Here is a 22,074-nt window from a genome sequence, read left to right as displayed (position 1 = left end):
AACAGAATCTCTGCTGTTAGAGTTCATCAGTACAATTAGAATAATGAAAAACACAAGTCGTAGTTTTTAAATATTCTGCTTAATTTGTGCCTTTTGGAATGGATAAACTGCACGTAGAGCATGCATCTCAACTCCAGAGGTGCACCACCACCACTCACTTAGACTTGGGTAAAGTTAGACATCTACAGGTATAGCTTAGTGATTATTCCTTTTGGCAGCCTGGTGGCTTACATCTTTGCAGGGTCACCTTTAGATTAGACAGTTCTCAATGCAAGTTCAATGGGACAAAGTAGAAGCAAGACTGGGGACACAGAGTGGAGTGATATAATCTAGTAGAGCACTGAGAAGAAATGCTTGTCAAACTGCAGTATGGACCTGTCATCCTAAACCTTCTTTATAGTCAGTGGACACTGTGGGAGGTGATCCAGCTGGTTTAGGAATAAAGGAGTTGCCTTTTAGAGGTAACTTTGCCTGGATAGTAAAGGATAATTTTAAAAAAGGGGTAGGGGAAAATGTCTGAACTTCAGGTGGAAAGAGGTATTATTTTCCTGGCTGGGTTAAGGAAAAAACCCTTCCTTGTGAGTTATTGACATCTACTCAAATAAAAGTCTAAAGAAGAAACATAGTCTGGATTGGAAAGTTTTGTTCTGAAATGTTAGTTAAAACAAATCAGCTACATCTTCTTGCTCTAAAACATTACACTGGAAACAAGATTAGAATCTATTATGTCAGCTGCCACTGTTAGGAGGAGCACAGTAGAAGGGACATCATTGTAATTCTGGTCTGTTAAAAGAAAGATGAGAAAGCAAAGATATTGACAAATACCTCAAACTTTGTTTATGAAATCATGTGTGATATATAATAGATACAAGAGGTAATTTCGGAAATACCCAAAAACTTCCTTTTCATTATTGATGCTTGTTAGCATGTCAAGCTGAGCCTTAGAAAATTCAACCTAAAAATTTCTGTGGTTCAGCTGCATGAGGTCCAACACAAAAAGTAAAATATTCAGCAAACATTTTTTTCCCTCAAATTGTTGACTGCAGAGTTGATAGCAGGTTTGATTTGGTGTTGTGGATATCTAGAAAGATAGATAACAGCACACGCAGCAAAAAAGTTCACACATCCCTTTCCTCTGCTTATATATATTCTTATCATACCTCACTGATTCTAAAATGTTATCTGACCTACTGTGTTGCCTCCAAAATGCTAAAATATTTTGTGTTTGAGAGACCATATTCTTATTAAATACAAAATTTTTCCATGCATTTATTAAAAAAATATAATCCCACTGAAGTTTCCATGACATCTTATGGCTTGGAGAGGCTCATCCCTCACCCTCCCCATCCTTTTTTGTACTGATCATTTATCTTATTAGGGGAAAACAGCATTTGTGATTATTTCTGGTTTTTATGCAGCAGTGGAAGTCATCCAGTCTCGTCCTCCTGGACTGTGTTCCCAAGGAGCCACCAATTACTGAGTCTGAGTTTTAGCTGCCCCTCATAAATTATTGCTATTAAAATAATTAAGCAATGATGTAATTTCAATCCAAAGTATAGCTTTATTGCATTTGATTGTTAATAATTGTATCAAAATTATCATTTTCTCTTAAGTATCTTAATGGGCTTTTTTAATATCTGCATCCAGCTGCACTTTATCACTCATTGTATCTCCTTTGCCTGTCTTCAACTCACATCTGCTGACTCGATGGACTCTTGCCATGCCAGTGAAGAGCCTTGGGAAGAGTGATGTGACTCTGGGAGTGGGGCTGGATTCTGCCTCACTTAGTGACACACAACTGTCAGCTCAGACCTTTCTCTGCAGAATCTGCCTGACTAATGACAATAGAAGGGCCAGAAAAAAGCACAGCTGGGGCTGCCATTCCCAGGCTGGAATGGAAGCCCTGAGGGCAGAAAACTCATCTTTTGGCTGAGCATATTTGACATGAGAGATATTAGGAGAAAATCAGCCTGTATTCCCATTATAGCTTTTCAGAGTTAAACTGCACCTTGATCAATTCTGTCTGAATTTCCTTCTCAGGATGTTTTTCTCAAAATTATTCTTCACTTTCTTTGTCGGAATCTACTCTTCTCTTGAGTATACTAACCAAAGATATATCAATTTGTTATGGAAACTGTGTGTCAAGTTTAAGATATCTCTAATAAGAAAGGAATCTTAAGTGTTTTTTAGCATTAAATCTGCTTTTTAGTCTCAAATGTCAAATGTAATTGTAAAAAGATGCTATAGTGCTTGCCAGAGCCTGTGACTGTGTGCATATCTCTGTGTGTACATATATCAATTCATTATTATGAAGGTTTTTGTCCAATTTCATACCTTTTTCTGGGTTTGTTGGTTTGTTTTTTTTTTTTTCAGTTTACCCTATTTTTATCCGTAGGTTAAAGAGATTCTAAAGAAATTTAAGGAAAACATTGTCAAGTACAGAAAAAAATAATTTCCTTCTGGATGTTAGTAATGGGACATTATAAATGGGGTTTATTTCAATTTCCCAGCTAGAATGTTAAAGCTGGTTAGTATGAAAGCCTCTCTTTTCTTCCATCCACATAATTACTATTCTGTAACTGGCTCTACATAATTTGATTATATTATGTTCTCAGGGCCGTTGCTGGAGTTGACGCAGACCCTTATTTAGTTCATATGGAAATCCAGGACCCCAGTGGAGGTATGCAAATGAAAATGTTATCAATTAATACCCTAGTGTATAGTAATTTCTCTTTGTTTTAGGGGTGCTTTTCAGATTGCTTTTAAAACTAGTTAGAAGAGAAATTGTACAAGTCAGATGCTTTCTCTGTTTATATGTAGTCAGCAAAACTGCCCTGTTATATAAAAATATAGTATAATTTAAAATCTACTTGTTTTCCCCTGTAAGATGAGTTGATGTCAAGATGTTATGGTCTGTTGAAAATGTCCATTAATGGTGCAGTTTATTCTGGCAGTTAAACATTGAACAGTTTTTCCCAATTTGCAAATAAAACTGGCAATGCAGTGTTAGTGCTGGGTAAGTGTCCATTTATGTGAATCATTGCATATGTCAGGTCTACTGCACTAACCACCAGCTCCCAGAATTTCCTCATGTTACAGTATCCAGTATACTTTGAGTCTTCAAAAGGAAAATAAATGAAAAAGCAGACTGGTAGTCAGGATGTGCTGTACTGAAGAGTCACCACGATTCCAAAATCTGGTGTAGTTTCTTGTTACCAATCGTACTCTTTAAAGGTAATGTAATTCCTTGAATCTGATCATCTAAGGTCCTGTGCAATCTTAAAAATTAGTTGTAAAGAATGTGCAGTTTAATTTATCCCAATCCTGTAACTTTTCTTCGTTTCAGCTCTATCAAAAAAATCAAAGTTGCTATGTTAAAAGCTGGATGACAAAGTTTCTAAATCTTTTAGAAGCGAGATTTCTGAGACATAGTGACAGCTCCCTCAGCTGCTTTCTTTAGAGACAGTGTAAAAAGATTTTTTAGGACCTGTATGGAAAAGTTTGTTTAGGTTTTTTTTTAACAGATGCAGCAGAAAAAGAATAATGACGTATTTCCTGGCTGGGTTCTCAACAAACTGACTTTGTGCACTTATGGTCAGTACAAGCGTTGCCATTGATTTTAATGGAAACAACATCTTTGCACTACCTATCTGATGAAGAGCTATAACTCTTGTGGTGTGAATTATGAATATCTGCGAGACTTTTAGATGGTCCATTGCTGCACTTGGTCAGATGTCCTGGTAGTGATGATTTGGATGTAATCAGAAGAACTTGAATTGAATCTAACTACCTCTTAAACACATTCAGATTTAAAAAAAAAAAATTGTATCCAGTATACTGGTTTGGCCTTGTCTAATTAAAAGTCATAAAGTGTGGAATGCATTTCCTATCGCACTGCAAAAGTAGCGAAGGACATGGGGGTGCATTGTTTGCTCTCCCTCATGCTGTAAATGGAGCATGGGTAGAATTAGTGATCTAGACACAAGACTGTGTATATAACATTTTCCTCACTGTGCTTGGAAAAGTCACTCAAGTACTTTGTACTCAGAAGCTTGTGACGAAGGATGAGCTGTACAAGAGCTTGAATCTAGGAGAAGGTCTTTAAGCCACAGCTGGTGTAAGATACGATTGTTGGCTCTGCTCTCTCTGATAAGAGCAGATTGTATCAAAGATGCAGTGGTGCTCTTCTAAGAACCCAGGTAGAGAGGATAGTCCTTGCTAACTGGAGAGGAAGAGAAAGGCCGCAGCCTCCACTGATTATAAATCAGTCCAGGCTTTTTCAGCAAAGTATTAATTATGAATATAGAAATCCTGCCCCAACAGAGCAGTTCCAATAGCATGTTAATAGTGTCTCTGCACATTCATACAGAGCTTTGAAAATAGCCTTTAAAATTCTGCACACTGTCTATTAAACGAAGTCTGATTCTTTTCTCATTCATCACAATTTTATACTGGGGTTGATCTATTGATTTCAGTTATGTTGTGTCAGGCTGCCATTTCTCCAAGTGAATAATTTGGCTCTGTGCATAGGTTAAGTGAGAAAAGAGGCTCCTTCTATTATCCCCACCTATGAATGGCTCATTCATCTAACCCTTAATCTCTCTGGACCAGCAACATTTGGATAATAACAGGCTGCCTCCAGGGAATGATCTGAACTGTAAGCAGTTAATATATTCTCAGTACATTGGAGATTGAAAAACTGTTGTATGAGGGTTTAATATAATAATTCTACAACCAACTCACCTGGCAAAGGCAGCATTTTTTCTACACGAATAACATTTAATACTGCTTGCTTCTTTTTCCCTTGATAGCCCTGTCATACGTTTCTGTCTCTCTTCCCTCAGGTTATCGCTACATCACTTGCCAGATTCAAAATTGTTCTGATAAGACAATGACAGTCCCATTTGCTGGTAGTACTGATCGGGATTCCCTGACTGTGCAGGATGACTACGTATTTCTTCAGGTACTGCCACTTTCGGGAGAGACAGCTTATTCTCAAATCAAAAATAAACTTTTAAATAATAGTGCAGCAACACTGTAAGGAGCAGGGAGAAACCTGTTCCAGAGTATGAATGATGATTTATGAATCAAACAAATAATTCCTTTATCATTAAAAAAAAAAAGCATCTTTAGTTTGTGCAACCAGTTGCCCTTTAACTATATGAAAATTTCCAAGCCGATTGTATGGTTCAAAGTCACTTTCTATAAATACTCTTGTGTGTTAAGCAAAATGCAACACTTTCGTTCTTATGCTTACAATCTCTTCTGGATTCTTTCTAGTACCTTGGTAGAACAAAAAGGATAAAAAGGCTCCTGATAAAACCATCTGGGGACAACCACTGACAGACTAGTTGCACAGCTTCTTCATAAGGATTCTCCTCTGAAGAGGTTTTGCCAGGAAAGAACTTACATGGTTGTGCTTAGGAAACAATAGAGTGAAATGGTCATAGCTGGGATCTTGGAGCAAACTAGTATAGAATCACAGAATGATTTAGGTTGGAAAAGACCCTTAAGAATGAGTCCAACCAGAAACCTAACGCTGCCAAGTCCACCACTAAACCATGGCCCTAAATGCCATGTCTACAAGTCATGGTGGTCCAAATTACACTGGGGTTGTTTAATTCCCAAACTACAGGGCCTGTGTGCAGAAACGTGGGCTGGAACTTTGTCAGGCTTATGGCACCAGTACAGCTCAGGCACGCTTGAAAACTTTATGTGCTTGGCACTGGTTGTGATTTGAATCTATCAAAGCTGCAAACTTCTCAAAAAACCATTATGTCCTCCTTGTTTTGTTAGATTTTACTGGGGAAGTTGCTTGTGCTTTCCTTGGTGGTTGGCTATCATTTTTCCCTTAGTTTGATATGATTTGTTTGCTGCAAGGCTTGTCTATTCATTGAGTTTTGCAGGAAAGCAGCATTGTGACAATGGATAGGTCTCCCCACCACTGCCTCAGTGTGCATCAGAATGGCTTCCTTGCAGCTTTTCCTCCTTGGGGCTCTTCCACAAAGACCTGTAAATTAGTAGGGACACAAAGGATCTGTCCTCCTCTTGTTTGGCGCAGTGGTTTCAAAAGTCTGCGTGGCTTAGAACAATTAGCACTATAAGGAAATGGAAAAAATGGCTTTGGGAAAGAATTTTTGGATTAAAGTAGGCATTTTTCATATCAGATCTAGCACTCGTAGCACTCATTTTGCTCAAAGGTATTATTATCTGTGACTCCCCCCAGGCACACTCTAAAATCTGTTCCATGGTGTGTAGACAGAGAGAACTGTTTCTCACCATGTGAACTTACAGACTGCTGTGCACAGCAAAACACTGGCTTCTTCCTCATCAAGCATTTTGTTTTGCTGAATGCCTTGTACAACTGCATCTTTAGCTGTTATTCCATCTCATGCCAGGCATGAGCAGACACAAAATGAAAGTGCAATGTGGAAATGTACATGTAAGTAACAGACAGTTGCTACAATCAAAAGGATGCCATTGGTAATGTGATCTCTGTAGATTTGACACATGCCAGTGCCAGTAGATGAAATGTTCATGTGTTCTACATAAAGGAGAAACATCTCCAGTCTTTTCCTTTCACACTTAATTGCACTAAACCACAGTATGTAATGTAAATTTTATTGCTTAATTGGTTTGCAGTTAGCCAATTACTGTAAACCCAGTTACTGGACGTTAGAAGATAACTGGGATCCTGCAGTCACACCTAAAGTGCAGCCACCCCAGAGGTGTGATGCAGTATTTGCCTGTTCCAGTGAAACCTCACAGCAGCTGTACATGTGAGAAACAGCATGCTTTTGAAACCATGTGGAAATTCTTTTATCATGACACTAAAATATTGCTGTATAAGTTACACTTAGACAGGGACTCCTCGTGATATCCCCAGCATTGCCTGCCAGAGAGAGGATGGGACAGAATCATCTGTGCAAAAGGGGAGGAGAGTTTGAGGCGATCTTCCTGCCTCTGGCATTGCTCACATGCCCTGAGCTGTGCAAATGTAAATCGGAGCATTACAGGTCTGCACTGCTAAACCTGTCCCAAATCTGAGATTTTTTACCATCTTCGCGGATGATCTCAACCCCATTTCTTCAGTATGTCCACAAAGATCAGAAACTGTATCCACAAAGATCAGAAACTTTCTAGTATTCCTTTTTTTTCCAGTTTGCAATGACAGTCAGACAGTTTCAGAGTGATTTTAGTAAGAGATTAAAGTTTCAACACTGTTTTTAAGCATAGACTAGCCTTTAATCTCAGTGAGGCTTGATATCACTGGGTGCTTCCACTCCAATTCTCCTTTACTCTGCATCATCTCCAGTCATTTAAAATGAGTAACATTAAAAAAAATGCATTTAAAAGAAGACTATGAAAAGATAGGTAAGATTGCCACTTAACACTAGTTAAACAAATGGTGAGGCTTTTGGTTTGATCCATCATCATTTAACAAATGACATTCCTAAAGGGCATCACATTTGAAATGGGTTTAAAGAAAGAGTGAAAATGCTTACAGTATTAAATGCTTTGGAATACTTTGTTATCTTTAAAATATCCAGGCAGGTGGACCTGCTGTCATACATCAATTCTGTTTTTACCAAGCTACATCAAGTTTGTATGCTTCAGGATAGGCTCTCTTCCAAGTCAGGTTCCCTTTTTAAACATAAAAGTTGAGGAGAAAAACAGTGAGATTGGGGTAGGATTTTAAATGGATTTCCTAAGTCAGAGAAAGAAGATGAGTCTTTTTGTGCTTCTGTTTTACAATCTGATTTGTCATGGGCAACCAGAGAAAAATTTTTGACATTTCATTTAATTTCTTCCTTTTTGTACCTCCTTTCTACCTCTCACCTAAAGGCTGCTGCTGCCCTGACTTCTACAACAGGGCAAAGATGTGGGAGGCCACTGGGTACAAAGATATTAGTAAGGACTGAGGACAGTGAGATGCTGAAGTCTCAGGTATCATCCAAAACTGCTGAAATGGCAAAAGAAGGAAGTAAATAATTTTTTGTCTTCCTAAAGAGAAGAACAGTTTACTGTGCAGATTAGTTGCATGCAATAAAAGTAATAGCTATGTATTTCAGTTGCAGGTTAAAAGAAAAACTTCCATCTCAGGTTCTTTAGGTTTAGCATAAATCATCACAGGGTTCTGTTTTTCCTTTGTACAGACAACATCAGCAAATCGGACCAAGTATTACGTGTCTTACCGTCGAAATGGCTTTGTACAAATGAAGTTGCCAAAATATGCATTGCCAAAAGTAAGTATAAATGTTTCTCTTTTTGCATTTGTCATCTTCTCTTTCTACCTAAATTGGTTTTAGTCTTCTCTTTTTTGAACCTCATTTATCTGAGACCACAATTTCTACTTGTAAGGATTTCTGAATCCCATTTGCTATTTTTATTTTAATTCTATTAATGTAGTATTTGTAAACTGTAGAGGACAAGAACATACAGTAGCTTATTTGTCATCAGTTACTGCAACAGTTTTTGAGCTTTACTTCAATGATGCAGTGCTACACACACAGTGACAATGTAATGGTGTAGAGCAAGCATTCTTTCAAGAACCAATTACAGTTTAATTCCACATGGTGTTTTCTGGTATAAGCATGAATAGTAATAAAAGAGAATTTTGCCACTTGATGGTGCTCTATTTCACTAAAGAATCCCCATATGGACTTTAATTGCTTAATGAAATTGCAAGACTTGTTGAGAGGTTCTTTCAGTCTAGCATAACTTCCTAGTGACAGGGTTTCTGTATTTGCATAGTAAATCAACACTTAAGCACAGACAGATATTTAAATATGGTCTGACTGATGCAGTTGAATTTTTTGTACTGCATACACTGTATTTCCTAGCTTTACACTTAGAAGGTAGAAGGCTTCTGCAGTCCTGAAGAAAAATGACTTGGAATTTTTAAAGACCTCGATGGATAAAACCCTCAGTAACCTGCTGTGGCCTCACAGCTCACCCTGCTACCAGCAGGAGGCTGATCTGGAGGTCTTGCTTTTTCATGTGATTCTGTGTGATTCTGTCACTTACTCAGAAGAGGACTAAGAAATGTTTTCTTTGCATGCTTTGAATTGCACAGGTTTAATTCATTGCTCATCTAGTGAAGGACAGTAGAGTACAATGTATTTCCTTCTGCTGCTATTGTTTTAAACAAAAGAATGTGCTTAATATTAGTTTTTCGTCTTGGATTTTATTTCTATGTCATTCTATATGGTGGTTTGAAGACTTCTGGTTTTAAATGTACAACATATTAACAGAATCTCAAATCAAATCCCCAGATACTAGTTGAACAAGAATCTGAAACCTGGATATGCTTCTAGTAGCACTATAGAAATGGCTGTCATCTATTTATCTCTCTATCTGTGTTGTCAAGAAATATATACCCAAGGACTGATATACAGATCAATCCTTCCACAAAATTATTTCAGTGTTTTTAAGGCCTTCAAAGTAGCCTTTATGGTTTCTTGGGGGAAATTGTAATTAGCGAAACAGCAGGAGAATACGCAGTTTTAAATGTTAAAGAATAAAAAATGAGGACACCCCAAGGGACTACAGCCCATGGATCCCCATGCTGGGGCCAAAGAAAAGAAGTAAGGAGCAAAGCAGGAAAGCAAAGAGTAAACAAAGAGCTTCTGACATATTCAAAAAGGGTCAGTCACAGCTCCCTGGAATTTCTGTCAGATGTAGTCTGGATTATTTGAAATAGTGCAGCATGCTGGATTCTTTGTCTTGGAAAATATGTTTCTTGTTTATTTGTCTTTTTTTTTTTTTTTTTTTTTTTTTTTACTTGATAGGCAGATTACTCCAGGCTTGATGGAATAAATAAATTAGAAGTTAATGGTTTCATTTTGCGTAGAGTCAGTAGCTACCTAGGAACAGGTAACTATGTCATTTGGAAAGGGATGTTTTTGTGCTCCTCCTACTTCAGGCAATACCCAATGAGTGGAACAAAGTAAATGTTATCTCTTCAGCATTTTGACAGTGACTCCAGGAGAAGTTTCTTTGCTATCTGCACACAACGGAGTTGAAAATTTCACTAAGAGGTCCATGAAGCTGGACATCCATTAGAACAGTGGTGAATGTGAAAAATGTTGACCTTTTCTGAAAAAGATATGTTTTTTTAAAGTGATTTGGTGCCTTCACATTACAGCAGAAATGTTTGATACTGAAGTAAATAAGAACACAGTTCTAAAATGTTTCATCATGCTGTATTCCAGTGACAGTTGTTCAAATACAGTAGAAATGGATCTTCCAGTCCTATTTTAACAGAATGGAAAAGACTCATATGAAGCAAATTACTGATGAAATGTTGTAAAGAAGCAGGATATCAGCAAAGACATTGACACATTAGAATTACATCCAGATTATGTGACTGTGGAGTTGCTTCTTTTATGGTGGTAGGAGATAAACAGAATGGATGAATTTACAAAGGACCTTTTTTTTTTTAAGATTGATTAAAAACAGTAGCTTTTGAAAGATCTGAATTTCAGAGGGTTTTAAGTATTAGATTCTGCCTAACCAGGAGATGAAGCATGACTGTAATAGGCTATATTTCACTTTTGTCAAAAGAATGGAATTAGGTGTCAAAAAAATCTCTTTCCAAGTGGTCTCTGTAAAGTGCTTCACAGCAAGGGACAGAATTTTTGGACAGTGATTGCATACAGGGAAGGAAAACCGTAGCCAAGCCAGAAGATACTACAGACTGATCAAGGATATATGTAACAACATAAGGAGAGCTGTGCTGGAATGCCAGCCTCCAGCCTGAGGGAGCAGGGCTGGGCTCTTCTGATATTATTCTTTCACTGCACAGATGTGTTTCACAGTGATTTTACATATGGAGATAGAATGAGCATTTTCAGACTGAGTAGTTAGAAAATGTTATTGATGTCTCATTTTCCTTTCAATATGAAGAGGTTGAAAATCTGCAAAAAAAAATATTCAGTTGCTTTATATAGTTTTAATTTGCATTTGTGTTTGTATTTGACCAAATGTACCCCCAAAGGAAAACCTAGAAAGGCTGCTAAAAGCAGCTTCCATCCAAGCTTTACTTCTGCTAAGTTTCTAGGCTCCAACTGCACAGTGCCACCGAGATCACCTTTTTGTAACACATCGTAGCTCTGTACATGTACAGAGAGAGCAGAGCCATTGGGGGATATCTAAGGAGCAGGATTCAGATAATTTTTTAAGCTTTTTTCTGTGCCATTGATAGATTTATGTATTTATTTTAATAGCATATTACTGACATTGCATGGGATCACACAGCTGTCTCCTGCATTTGACAGGAGTCAAGTGCCGGCTGCTCTCAGGTAGGGTGGTGGCAAAGGCTGGTAAGACCAAATCACAGGTTGCCTCTATGCTCCCCAAAACAGAAGAGGACCAAAACAGAAGAGGAATTTTCTCTCTCTTCTTTTAAAAATGAGTTGGTTTTTACTTTTTTACTATATTCCATTTTACCAAGATTGCTGGTTCTGTGCTGCTAAAACTAGTTCAGAAGTTAGTAACTTGTAGGAAGGCAATACCAAAATCAAGCCAAGAGCAACAGGATTGCATTTGTGTGTCAAGCTGGCTGGTTAGGCATGCAGGAGTGTTCCAGTGGGACCCAGGAATCCTCTTTGGGCTATTTTGATCCTGGAGCAGTGGTTCAGCTGCCACTGCTGGAAGAGCAAGTGTACCCAGGGGCACAAGCTGAAGCCCCATCCAGTGTCAGCACACTTGCATTGTATAAACATTCCTGCAGCTGTCACTGCCCTTGCCTTGAGAAGTGCAGTGTGGAGAGAGTGGAGTACCTTGGGTCTGGTCCTTATTCATGATTTTGAGTCATACGCCAGTGTGCTTAACAATAAAACTGGGAACTAGTTCATATCGGGAGTTTAAGCAAAAAAAACTTTGTTAACAAAATTCCTGACCAAACCAAGGAATCTGCTACAAATTATGACAGTTTTGCTATTGCAGTTTGGGAGAACTGAATTATTCTGAGTTCCCTTCCCACATCTGTTAAATAAACTCCAATGATAGTGATCTCCTTTCATGAACTGATAGAAGGCGTTGATTGATTCTGCATTTGTTCATGCCAGCTACAAAATCTTAATGATGCAAGAGCTCTATTGTCTGTTGTATCCTGATGCAATTCAGAAAGTTTAGTTTTGAAAAGATATGGTGTGGAAAAAACTTCTCTCATCTATTTTAGCTCAGTATGTATTTTCAATCTTGTGCAATAGGCGATAATGTAAAATTTTTCAGGTAACCAAGATAAAAGGAATTATAGGTGGGCAACAAATAAAAATAAAAGCAGAAAAAAATCCTATTGCCTTAGAAACACGTTAAAGTCTTTAATTTATTCATGGTAATATGAATCTTCCGTACATGCCTTTTATCAGACTCATCTATTCTTTTTGATTATCACCTGGTCACCTTAAAACAGGCCCACCTCTTCCTTGCCTCAGTCTGAGATATACATCACTGCTTTAACCATAGGCTTACTTCCATTTTTCTGTATCATTCAACAAGATGTAAGACTATCCTTAAATGGGTCCATTCCTTAACAGCAGAAATGGTAGAAGAAGATTCCTGCAGCCCTTTTGCCAGCTAAGTTCCCTTGAGCATTTGGCTGCATGATGGCTGGATTGCAAACTATTGAGTCTATGACAGTGCATTTAGCAAGGCTTTTAGTGTCTCAATAATTGTTTTTCCACATGGGAAGCTCCTTCACTACCTCTGCCACTTACCACCCTGGGAGGCTTTGGCTGAGGTTGTTCCTGTGTGCCAGGCAGAAGGTTGTTCCTGTGTGCAGCTGCAGCAGGACTACTTTTCCGTTCTTGTGAAAGTCCATTGGAATGGCTATTGAACAAAGAATGAAGGAGAACAAAGTAGAAATGCAGGTGGCAGTGGCATTTGATGCAGGAGAAGTATTCCTTCTCCAGGCAGTGTCATGGCAGTAGCCAGTGAATCTGAGCTGTAGCAGCTGTCTGGCTCCCTGGTTTTACAAATCCATCCAAAGCGGATTCAAGGAACTGTTATTTTTTTCGCAGTGCAACTTTATATTGATTTGTTTCCTTTTCCTGTTTTACTCAGCCAGGCAAGGAAGATTAGGAGGATTATCTTTGCGATATGTGCCATCCGGTTACCTTGATTGTGCTTGAGAGATTATAGGGGCATAAATGTGGTACATCTGGAGGTCAAGGCTGAAACTACACATCCTTGAGTGCTTACATCTGTTGCACTTCTGATACATTTACTCCTCACGATTCTCTGTTTAATTCATCACTTGCTGCATGTTAACGGTTTGCTCAACCACAGTATTAAAAGATTGCAAAGGGGCAAAATTCTGACATTGAACTGAAAATTGTAAGGTTTGAAAAACAAGAATTTTGAGGTTCTCTTTTATTTACCTTAATGACTGAAGCACCACAGTCCTGCCTGCATAGCATATCCTGGCTATGCTGAACCTGGTTTACTGTGTTTTCACTTAATGATATTTTCTATGTCATCAGCACATTTTAGACTAAGGAGCACTGGCTTGCAGTACAATCCTTGTCGTCTTTTATATTCTTTTGTCTTCAGGCTGTAATTGTAATTATTTGTGTCATAGGATTTCTTATCACAGTAATATGGTAAAGCATATTGAGCATTTCTTGAATATAAAATTCTCTACAGTATTTGCAGACTTATAGGGTGTTCAGTTACTAAATGTAGATGGTGTGGGGCTATATACAATGAAAATAATGCATTTCTCTTCCTTTCCTCCTTTAAACTTCTTTCCTTCCTCTCTGCTATGCACAACTCCCCCAAACCCCAACTCTGTTAACTGTTTGATGGTTTTGGGCTTCTTGAATGACTTTTGATTACGTGTTCATTCAGCCTTCAGCGAAAACAGACTTGACTGCATTAAAAGCAGATAATTTTGGAAAGACCTGTCATGTTTGTATCTCTTTGTTAGAAGTAAAGAAATAATTCTTAAGCAGTATGGGTGTTTTCTAGAAGTAAAATTTGATTGTGGCTCTGTACTTGCTAGAAGAGTTCTTGGGTGCTTGTTGCCCAGGTCATGGATGAATATACACAGTTCATTCAATGCCATGTGTACACCCTCAGACTCATTTATTTTATTTAACAGAACAGGTCTGCCCATGTGATATGAAGTTTCTTTGAAGTGGTGCTCATCTTTTGGCACAAGTTGTCCTTCTGTATTTATCTAATTATTTTCAGTATCACTTTGAAACTGTCTTTGTGTTTATTTGTTTGTTAATTATGTTTTCTGCTACTGATGTAAGGTACAAACATAGCAGCTTACAAGTCCCTGAGAGAGCAGGAGTGATATGACCTGTCACTGGATGCCTTGTTTAATCATGCCAATTTTTAATATGCAGTCTTTGATTACTTTCATGATTCATTTAGCATTTTTTATAGAAAAGTAATTCTGATTCAACAGATCTCCAGCTGTCCTTAATTTTAATTCCATTATCAAATAGTTATTTGTCTGAAAAATGTTTAATCTCTTTAACTTAGTTATGAAATTATACCTTTTGAATTAAAAAAACCCCCACAACCAACAACAACAACAAACACAAAAAACTAGCCCAAACCAGCAAATAAACCCTCAAAACCAAAACCCAAACCCCCAAATCCTGTCTTTTAATGATATTTCTAATTGTATGTGTAACTTTTCAAGTAATCACAATAAGGTATGGTTTTACTTCCCTCTGTTTTCACAGGATCATAGACAATAGACATGGAAAAGATCTTGAAAGGTCTTTTACCAAAGCATGGTTATCTGCCTAAACCAGTCCTGGCATATGTTTTTCTGATCTGTTTTTAAAAAGTCTGAGAATGAAAGTTACTTTACCTCTCTTAACATTTTTCCTCAGTGGGTATGACCAGACCCTACTAGACAATGGTATTCTCATGTCTAACCTACATCTCCTTAGATGTAGTTTATATCCAGAATTTAACTCCAAGTAGACTTAGAAGACATTTAACTCCGCTTTTCTTGGGGTGGTTGTTTACAGTATTTAAGGGCTGTTTTCCAGCTACTCTCATCCAACCACAGGGAAATGATTCTGTGAGCTTGATTGGATAGTGGATTTTAGAGCACTTCACAGGCTTCTTTGGTTGCATCTATAGGTAGACCTATCCCTGGCCCTGGGTCTGTCTACTGCCTTGGACCTACGAGTTGTTCCACATATTTTTAGTGATAAACATACAGATTTCTGTGCTTAATGTGGTATAACATCACCCAATGAAGAGAGAAGGATGAAGGAAACAATGTGACAAAGGAATTTGCAAAATATGGTGCACAAGAAGTCCCACAGTAAACAGAACAAAGAAATAGGAGGCTTAGAGGTTAAAAAAAAAATATTTGAATGATACAACTACTGAGTAGCATGTCAGAACTGTACAAAAGCTTACAACCTAAGAAGAGGAGATAAAGTAGATGGAGAATACTGGTATTTGGGAATCACAGTCTATTATGATCTTTGCAAAAACAGAGAGAGAGAAAAGTGCAAATGGCAAGAGCATGGATAGCTGGGCCAGTAAAACATGGAACAGAGCAGGCATGGCAGACTTGATAGGACAAAAGTAAAGTAGTGGAGGTGAGAGAAGGGATGCCTGTGGAGGAATGAGCATGCCACAGAGGAAACTGCATGGCTGCTATGGCAAATTGGGAAAAGGACTCTTCCTTGGGACATCTGGAAGGGCGTGGACTCTCATTTGAACTTGGAAATGAAAGGAAAGTACAAGAGCTCAAACACTGAATATATACAAAAATACAGCCTGGAGATAAACAAAAGTCTCCATAGAGACAGTAAGGAATGTTTCAAATCCTGAAGATCTCTAACATCAGTAAAGAAGGTCTTTATAAATGACTTTGAATAAATTGTGTGTGAATAGTATAATTATAGAAAAATTAGATGATCAGTGGGACTTTGAGTAGCCTGCAGAATGTGGAGAGAGAAAGCAGGAGGGCCAGCAAGAAGGCAATTGCAGTAGTCCAAGCGTGAAATCATAAAAGAATAAATGCTTTCCTTATAGAATCTGCTGAGGTTACAGCCTGGGGTTATATCCGTGTCTGTGAATTAGATAAAGCAATAAAAACTTGCATTCCCTCCATCAAGGTATTTCTTTTTTTTCTCAGATGTCCTTTCTAGTTAACTCTTCAGTGGCAGTAAGTTCTGTCTAGCAATATTGGCTGACATCTCCTCTTAATGTGCTTCTCATCTGTTCTACCCAGTGGGTAGTTGGGATGAAGGGTTGGACTTGGCACACTGACAACTCATTCCCTGTATTTGTCAATCAATTTCTTCTTCTTCTTTTTAAATTCATCTTTTGGTATAGGAATAGTGCAAGATTGACATGACCATTTAGCTTTGTTTTAGCTTGATTTTCAGCAGTCTGTGTCATCCAGGAGTTTGAAACATAAGTTTAAGAATTGGGCATGAAATTTACAGTTTTTCTTAGATTGTCAATTACTTTTCCCAGAGGATTATGTCAGAAAATGCTGGGCAGGATTGTTGCAAGGTAGTATAACTGAAGGACTGCTTTGCTTCTTGAAGGAAAAGAAATCACTGTGAAAGGAAAATAGCTGTAAGGCTGAACTGGAAATCTGAAGTGTAAATTCTGAATGGAAGGAACAAAGTTCAAGGCAAGGGCAATTTCACTTGCTAAAACCAGGATCTGTTAAGGTCTTGCCTCAGCAAAGCTGTCTGAGCAGACAAACTTCTTTATTGGTAAGTCACTGCCAAGAGAAAAGTGAATTCTCATTTGACACAGTAAACTTCTGCAGTCCAACCCTTCCTTTCTTCACCTGACCCCTACAGTCTGCCCAAAATGAATCTTCCTGTCCTTGTGCACTACACATTTTGGCTCTTTGCACCTTGCTTCTTGATGGCTTGGCTGCTCCTACCCCACCCTGGCAGAGGAGACCCACAGCTGTGCCTGTCCCCCAGCTCTCACCTCTGCCACTTTGAGCCACCTTTGCAACCACTGCCACCCCTGGAGTTTTGCATTTGGCTGTGGAACTGTATGAATGTTTTATTATAATAATGTAGATAATAATTTTGCTGAAAGCTCCTGGCTTCACAGGTGGTTAAGGGTTTTCTAGAGGTTTTCACATTAAACCCCTCAACTCTTTCTTTATTCTATTTGATTCTGTTTCATTTCCATCCTTATTATCAGATAGTCATGGGAACTTTCCTTACACTGCAAAAGAAGAAGTGAATTTAGTACAGAATGTGGTGTGGTGTAGTGTGGACTACCAAGCTTCATGTTGTCCTGGTTTAAGACAGGGGATGAAATATTCTGTACATTTAAGAGGCTTTTAAAAGAACCTTTTGGGAGCAGTTGCTGTATTTTGCTGGCAATTCTGCCAGACTTTCTGCTTCCGAGTAATTTTTGAGTACAAGAAAAAAGAGAACTACTCATGGGGTGCTAAACAAAAATCTACTTTAGTACATAGTTCAACATGAAAGTCTTTAAAAACAGAGCTGTCATTGATAGAAAACTTCACTTACGTTCTTTTGTGTTGAGATGCGTCACACATGCAAAAGTACTTTAAATTTAATTCCATTATTAGTGTTTAATAACCATCTTCTGTTCTTATTAAGAACCTTTCCATTGTATTATTTTACTTCTATTCATTTTTATTTTTTTTTTTTAATCTAAGTGCCTCAGTCACATCATGCATGTTTCCTAAAGTGTGACTGCCACGCTTTGGTGAGTATTCAGTGTTGCTCTGTTACTCACATTTTCTTCGGTCTTACTGGATTCTTAAGAATTTGTTTTATTTCTCTCTTAGAATTCTACAAAGTAGTTTTCTTGCTTTATTTTGGTTTTTTAAAGCAAATTCATCCCAAACTCATATTCTCTTGACATTTTGGTAGCTTTATTTATTATTCACTCAATTGCCTTAGTATTTTTCCAGTAATAAGGTGACCAGAACTGGATACAGTATCCCAGTTAAGTACCAAGGTCATAAAGAGTTTACAAACTTTCAATTTCTGTGACTAGATGTTATTTCTTATGTCATCCCAACATCTTATGCTGCCATATTCTGTTGCAAACTCACATCCTTTTATTCTGTTTGCTAAACTTAGTACAGTGTTGCTACTTCCTGATTTATTTCTTCTGTTTAATATTAGTGTTAAATTATATTACCCAGCTGTGCATTTTTTTGTATGAGATGTTTGGAGTGAAGAAGCTGGAAAAACTGAAAGCAAGCTGTTGTAAAATCCATGCCTGAAATTCTTGGGTGATGAATGCAGAATATTGACTCTCGTGTTATTACTGTTGAATATTTAAGTGGTTTTATATACATAGACAGATAAATTACTGTTATGTACTATATATAATACACATGAACTGTGTGCATGATATACACTACTTCCTGTGTGTAAGTGTTGTAAATTATATCTGATCCTCTTTGTGTTATGCTATTTTTAATCTAGTTCTTATTTCTCTAGATACCTGAGGATTATTTGATAGTTTAGCTGTATTTATGTTGTTTCAGTCATTCACTTCTTTTTTTCCTTTTCTTTTTTTTCCTTCTTTTCAAGAAGTCATTTCCCACTTAAGTCAAAGCAGATCTCAGCTTTTGTACATTCACAATTTTGGTCTTTACTAGGCTGATTTGCACTGCAGTCAAAAGGTAGTGAGGAACTACCTTGGATATAGCATGTTAATTAGTATTGTATTAGGAGATTATTGTTATTAAATGTTCAGATGTTTCCCTTCTCCTGTTTGTAAAATAGAAATTATGGAAAAATTAGTACTTTTGTATCTTATTTTCCTACAGGATTTACAAATAATCAGTACAGATGAAAACCAAGTTTTTGTGGCTGTTCAGGAGTGGTACCAGACAGACACGTACAACCTGTACCAGTCTGACCCACAAGGTGTTTACTATTCTATCCTGCTGGAGAACGTCCGGAGCACGAAGCAGCCAGAAGAGAATGTCCTGATAGATATCCTGGAGGTAGATCTTTACCTCTTCCCTTGTGTGTAGTCTTATCTGAAGGAATTTTTTATTAATATTTTGATTATTATTATAATTAATTTTCACAGTTATATTTAATGTAAAAAGTCTAGGATTTTTGGATTTTTTTCTGTTAACATATCATTACTACTTACATGTTTCCCTCTTAACCTACTGATGTGCTGTGTACTCTAAGAACTAGATTCTTGGGATGAGATTGCACAGATATGCAAGTCCAAATTGTTTTTTTTTAAGATATTGAAAAGTGAAGACAGCAGCACAATTTATTATTGAAGTCAGAAGTTATGCAGCTGCCTGTGTACACCTTTTTTTCTTTTAGGTGACTCAGTGATGCATTGCCTGGTTTAGAGCAGGACATCCTTTAGCCAGTAGGGTTTTACACAGTAATCCTGTGAGCCTTGTGCTAGGTTGTGTCCACTCTGAAAGGCGAAGAACCAACAAAATTAGATATTGGGCAGCAAATCCACTTGCTTTCTGTAGATGTCTTGTGCCAACAGCATTTTCTGTGAGACAAACTCTTCTGTAAACAAATTTATCTTGTATTTTAACATCAGTGCACTTGGCAAAAATAAAAGACTAAAGAATATAGTGTTTTGGAAGAGTACCACAGACTGTTATCAACTCCATTCCTGCTGGTAGAATGGAATTTCAGTGTAACATATTTCAATGTAATAGGGTGTACATTTGCTCCGGTTCTGTTCTTTTGTGTAGCACATAGTACTGGCTGTTATCAGAATATTAAACTAGCGGAGCTTTGGTCTGACCCAGTTTGTCCCTCATTACACTTTAATCTGCCTGGTGTTCATATAAAAACAAAACAAAACAAAACAAACAAACAAAAAAACCAAACCCAACGACCAAAGTTTTTTGGCAAAAGCTTGTAGTAATTCTGGATACAAGGCACACACTGACAGAGTTGTTAAATAGCTGTAATTAGACTCTTCTTGGTGAGGGAAAATGATAGTGATTTTTTCCTCCCTATCTCCTCCATCTTTCTTTCGCTTTTTGTTTCTAAATATCTGTAGTAAAAGTAACAGGTTTCTCATTACCGATGATTATTTTCTAGGCTCTACCTTTTTTAGAAATGAGGCTTCCTAATGAGTGAAGCTACACACAGTGTGTAGCCACATTCCCACAGAGTGATTTATTGACAGCATTAGTTTGCAGCCTTTTACTCCTGCTCACTCCTGTGGGATGCAAAGCTAAAAGGCAACCAGGTGCAATCTCTACTCCTTGCATCACCTGTAACATGCAATTTCAGATAAGTTGTACAGAGATGCTCCCCCTGGCTGCCCTTTTGTCTACAAAAGTTATTAACTTAATGCAATTACACTGATTATTTCATAATTTCCAAATGTTACTGAAGGCATATTAGATAATGTGATCCTAGATTATTGTGTATGCTGGATCAATTTGTAGGACTACATTAAAAAGAAAATTTACACATGAGAAAGAGTAATTGAAGGAGCCACAATGAAGCCACACAATTCAATTTTTTTGAGCTGTTTTTGAAATAGAGCTGCAGTATAGGAGAACACTTTTATTTGCTTACAGTAAGAAAGCCCACAGCTTCCAGACAGCTTGTATGATAAATAATTAGTGTTCATCTTGTTTACTAGAATGTGATCAAGTGCTCATGATGTATGGGTTATTTACCCAGTATAAAATGGCTAATAAATAGAACTCATATTGCAGTCCTTGAGGATGGGATATTTTTTTGTCTAATCTGGGTTTTCTTTCTGAGCATTTTAATGCAACTATCCTGTCTTGGGAAGAGGAATCTTCAGTGCAGAACAGAGACTGTCCTCAATGGCTGACAATTTCTCTTTCCACCAGTGTATAATTCTCCTTAAAATTTGCACTGTTCATCTTCGTTATCCTCTGCTGACCCCACTTCATCTTTTACTTGTACATCTGCTATAAAATCTTTAATAGGTGTCTGCCTCTCTGTATTCATTTTCTTTTATATGCTTTATCTTTTTTTGCACCGTATTTCTTTTCATGTTGCATGTGTGAAAGGGGAATAATTCCCAAATACTTAATCAAAAAAAAGTTAATTATTAATTGACTGACCAAAAGGAGCATACCCTTGAAATATGTGACTGTATACAAGGAGCATGTCCTTGAAATTATATCTAGTGTTGCCAATGTGAAACAGCCACAAATTTGCAGAGTGGGCATACTGATGTATACTTCTAGATTTGTTCTTGCTGTGACTCCTCATATAGATAAGAGCTACACAGGTTGCAGTAGACATTCTTCATGCCTTTTTTCCCCAAACAACAAATCATATATATTTAAATTTTAATCACACACATGTATTATATAGCAGTAATTTCTGCATTTCAGTAACTGCTGCTAATAAACACTGTGGGGCCATCTGAACTGTTCTTCTTGCTACCAACTAGTACAGAATATTGTTTGGCTGTAAAATCAGAAATGTAACAATCAGCGAATAATGTGTCACAGCAGAAAACCTGCTCAGAAAATAGGTTTATAAGGCGTTGTAGAAAATAGGTGCTCTGAAAGTTAACCTAAAAGTCCAAAGAAAATCAATGGAAAGGTGCTTTTGAATTTCCTTGTGATTATCTGTCTTGAGTAGCTGCTGGAGTGTTCATCAGAGTAACTGAGCACTGCACAATGTTGAAATGTCTTCTTTTCCATTCCATCTTATTGTTAATATGAATCTTTTCCCTTCTTCATAGGAAGATACTAATCTCCCAATTTTAGGTTAGGGAACTGAGTCAAGGAGTAGAAAGTACAGAAGAAATTGGGTGCATTGGGATCACAATCTAATGCAGAAGGTAGATCTGACATAAAGCATTTACAATATTTACAGAAAGAGTCAGGTGTGTATTTGCATAGGCCACAGGACAAATGAAATAGAAAATGCTGCAGCAGAAGTGAAGTGTTTTAAAGCTGCCATTTTTTACATCCTATAATTTTATATTAGTTATTGGTTTTTAGGCTAATGCACCACTCTGAACATCATACTTCTGAACTTGCTCGGAAAATAGATGCCTGAAACCTATTTATTATTTCAAGCAGAGCTTTTGCCTTTCATTCAAAATACAACTGCTGTGAAGTGCTGG

The 22,074-nt window shown here is 37.5% G+C and overlaps 1 protein-coding gene across 9 annotated transcripts in view; it reads left to right on the top strand.

Annotated features, from left to right (window-relative positions):
* Positions 1–22,074, top strand: part of SORCS2 (sortilin related VPS10 domain containing receptor 2) — a 598,972-nt gene that overhangs the window by 494,297 nt on the left and 82,601 nt on the right. For all 9 annotated transcript variants that reach the window (XM_032685842.1, XM_032685841.1, XM_032685845.1 and 6 more), the window contains 4 exons: positions 2,616–2,680; positions 4,845–4,963; positions 8,157–8,246; positions 18,782–18,961. In XM_032685842.1, coding sequence (XP_032541733.1) covers positions 2,616–2,680; positions 4,845–4,963; positions 8,157–8,246; positions 18,782–18,961 — 454 coding nt within the window. The remainder of the gene's footprint in view (positions 1–2,615; positions 2,681–4,844; positions 4,964–8,156; positions 8,247–18,781; positions 18,962–22,074) is intronic.

This window comes from Chiroxiphia lanceolata, chromosome 4, assembly GCF_009829145.1.
Source record: "Chiroxiphia lanceolata isolate bChiLan1 chromosome 4, bChiLan1.pri, whole genome shotgun sequence".
Lineage (NCBI taxonomy): Eukaryota > Metazoa > Chordata > Aves > Passeriformes > Pipridae > Chiroxiphia > Chiroxiphia lanceolata.
Note: the sequence above shows the minus strand (reverse complement) of the source record. Positions and strands in the feature narration are given on the sequence as shown.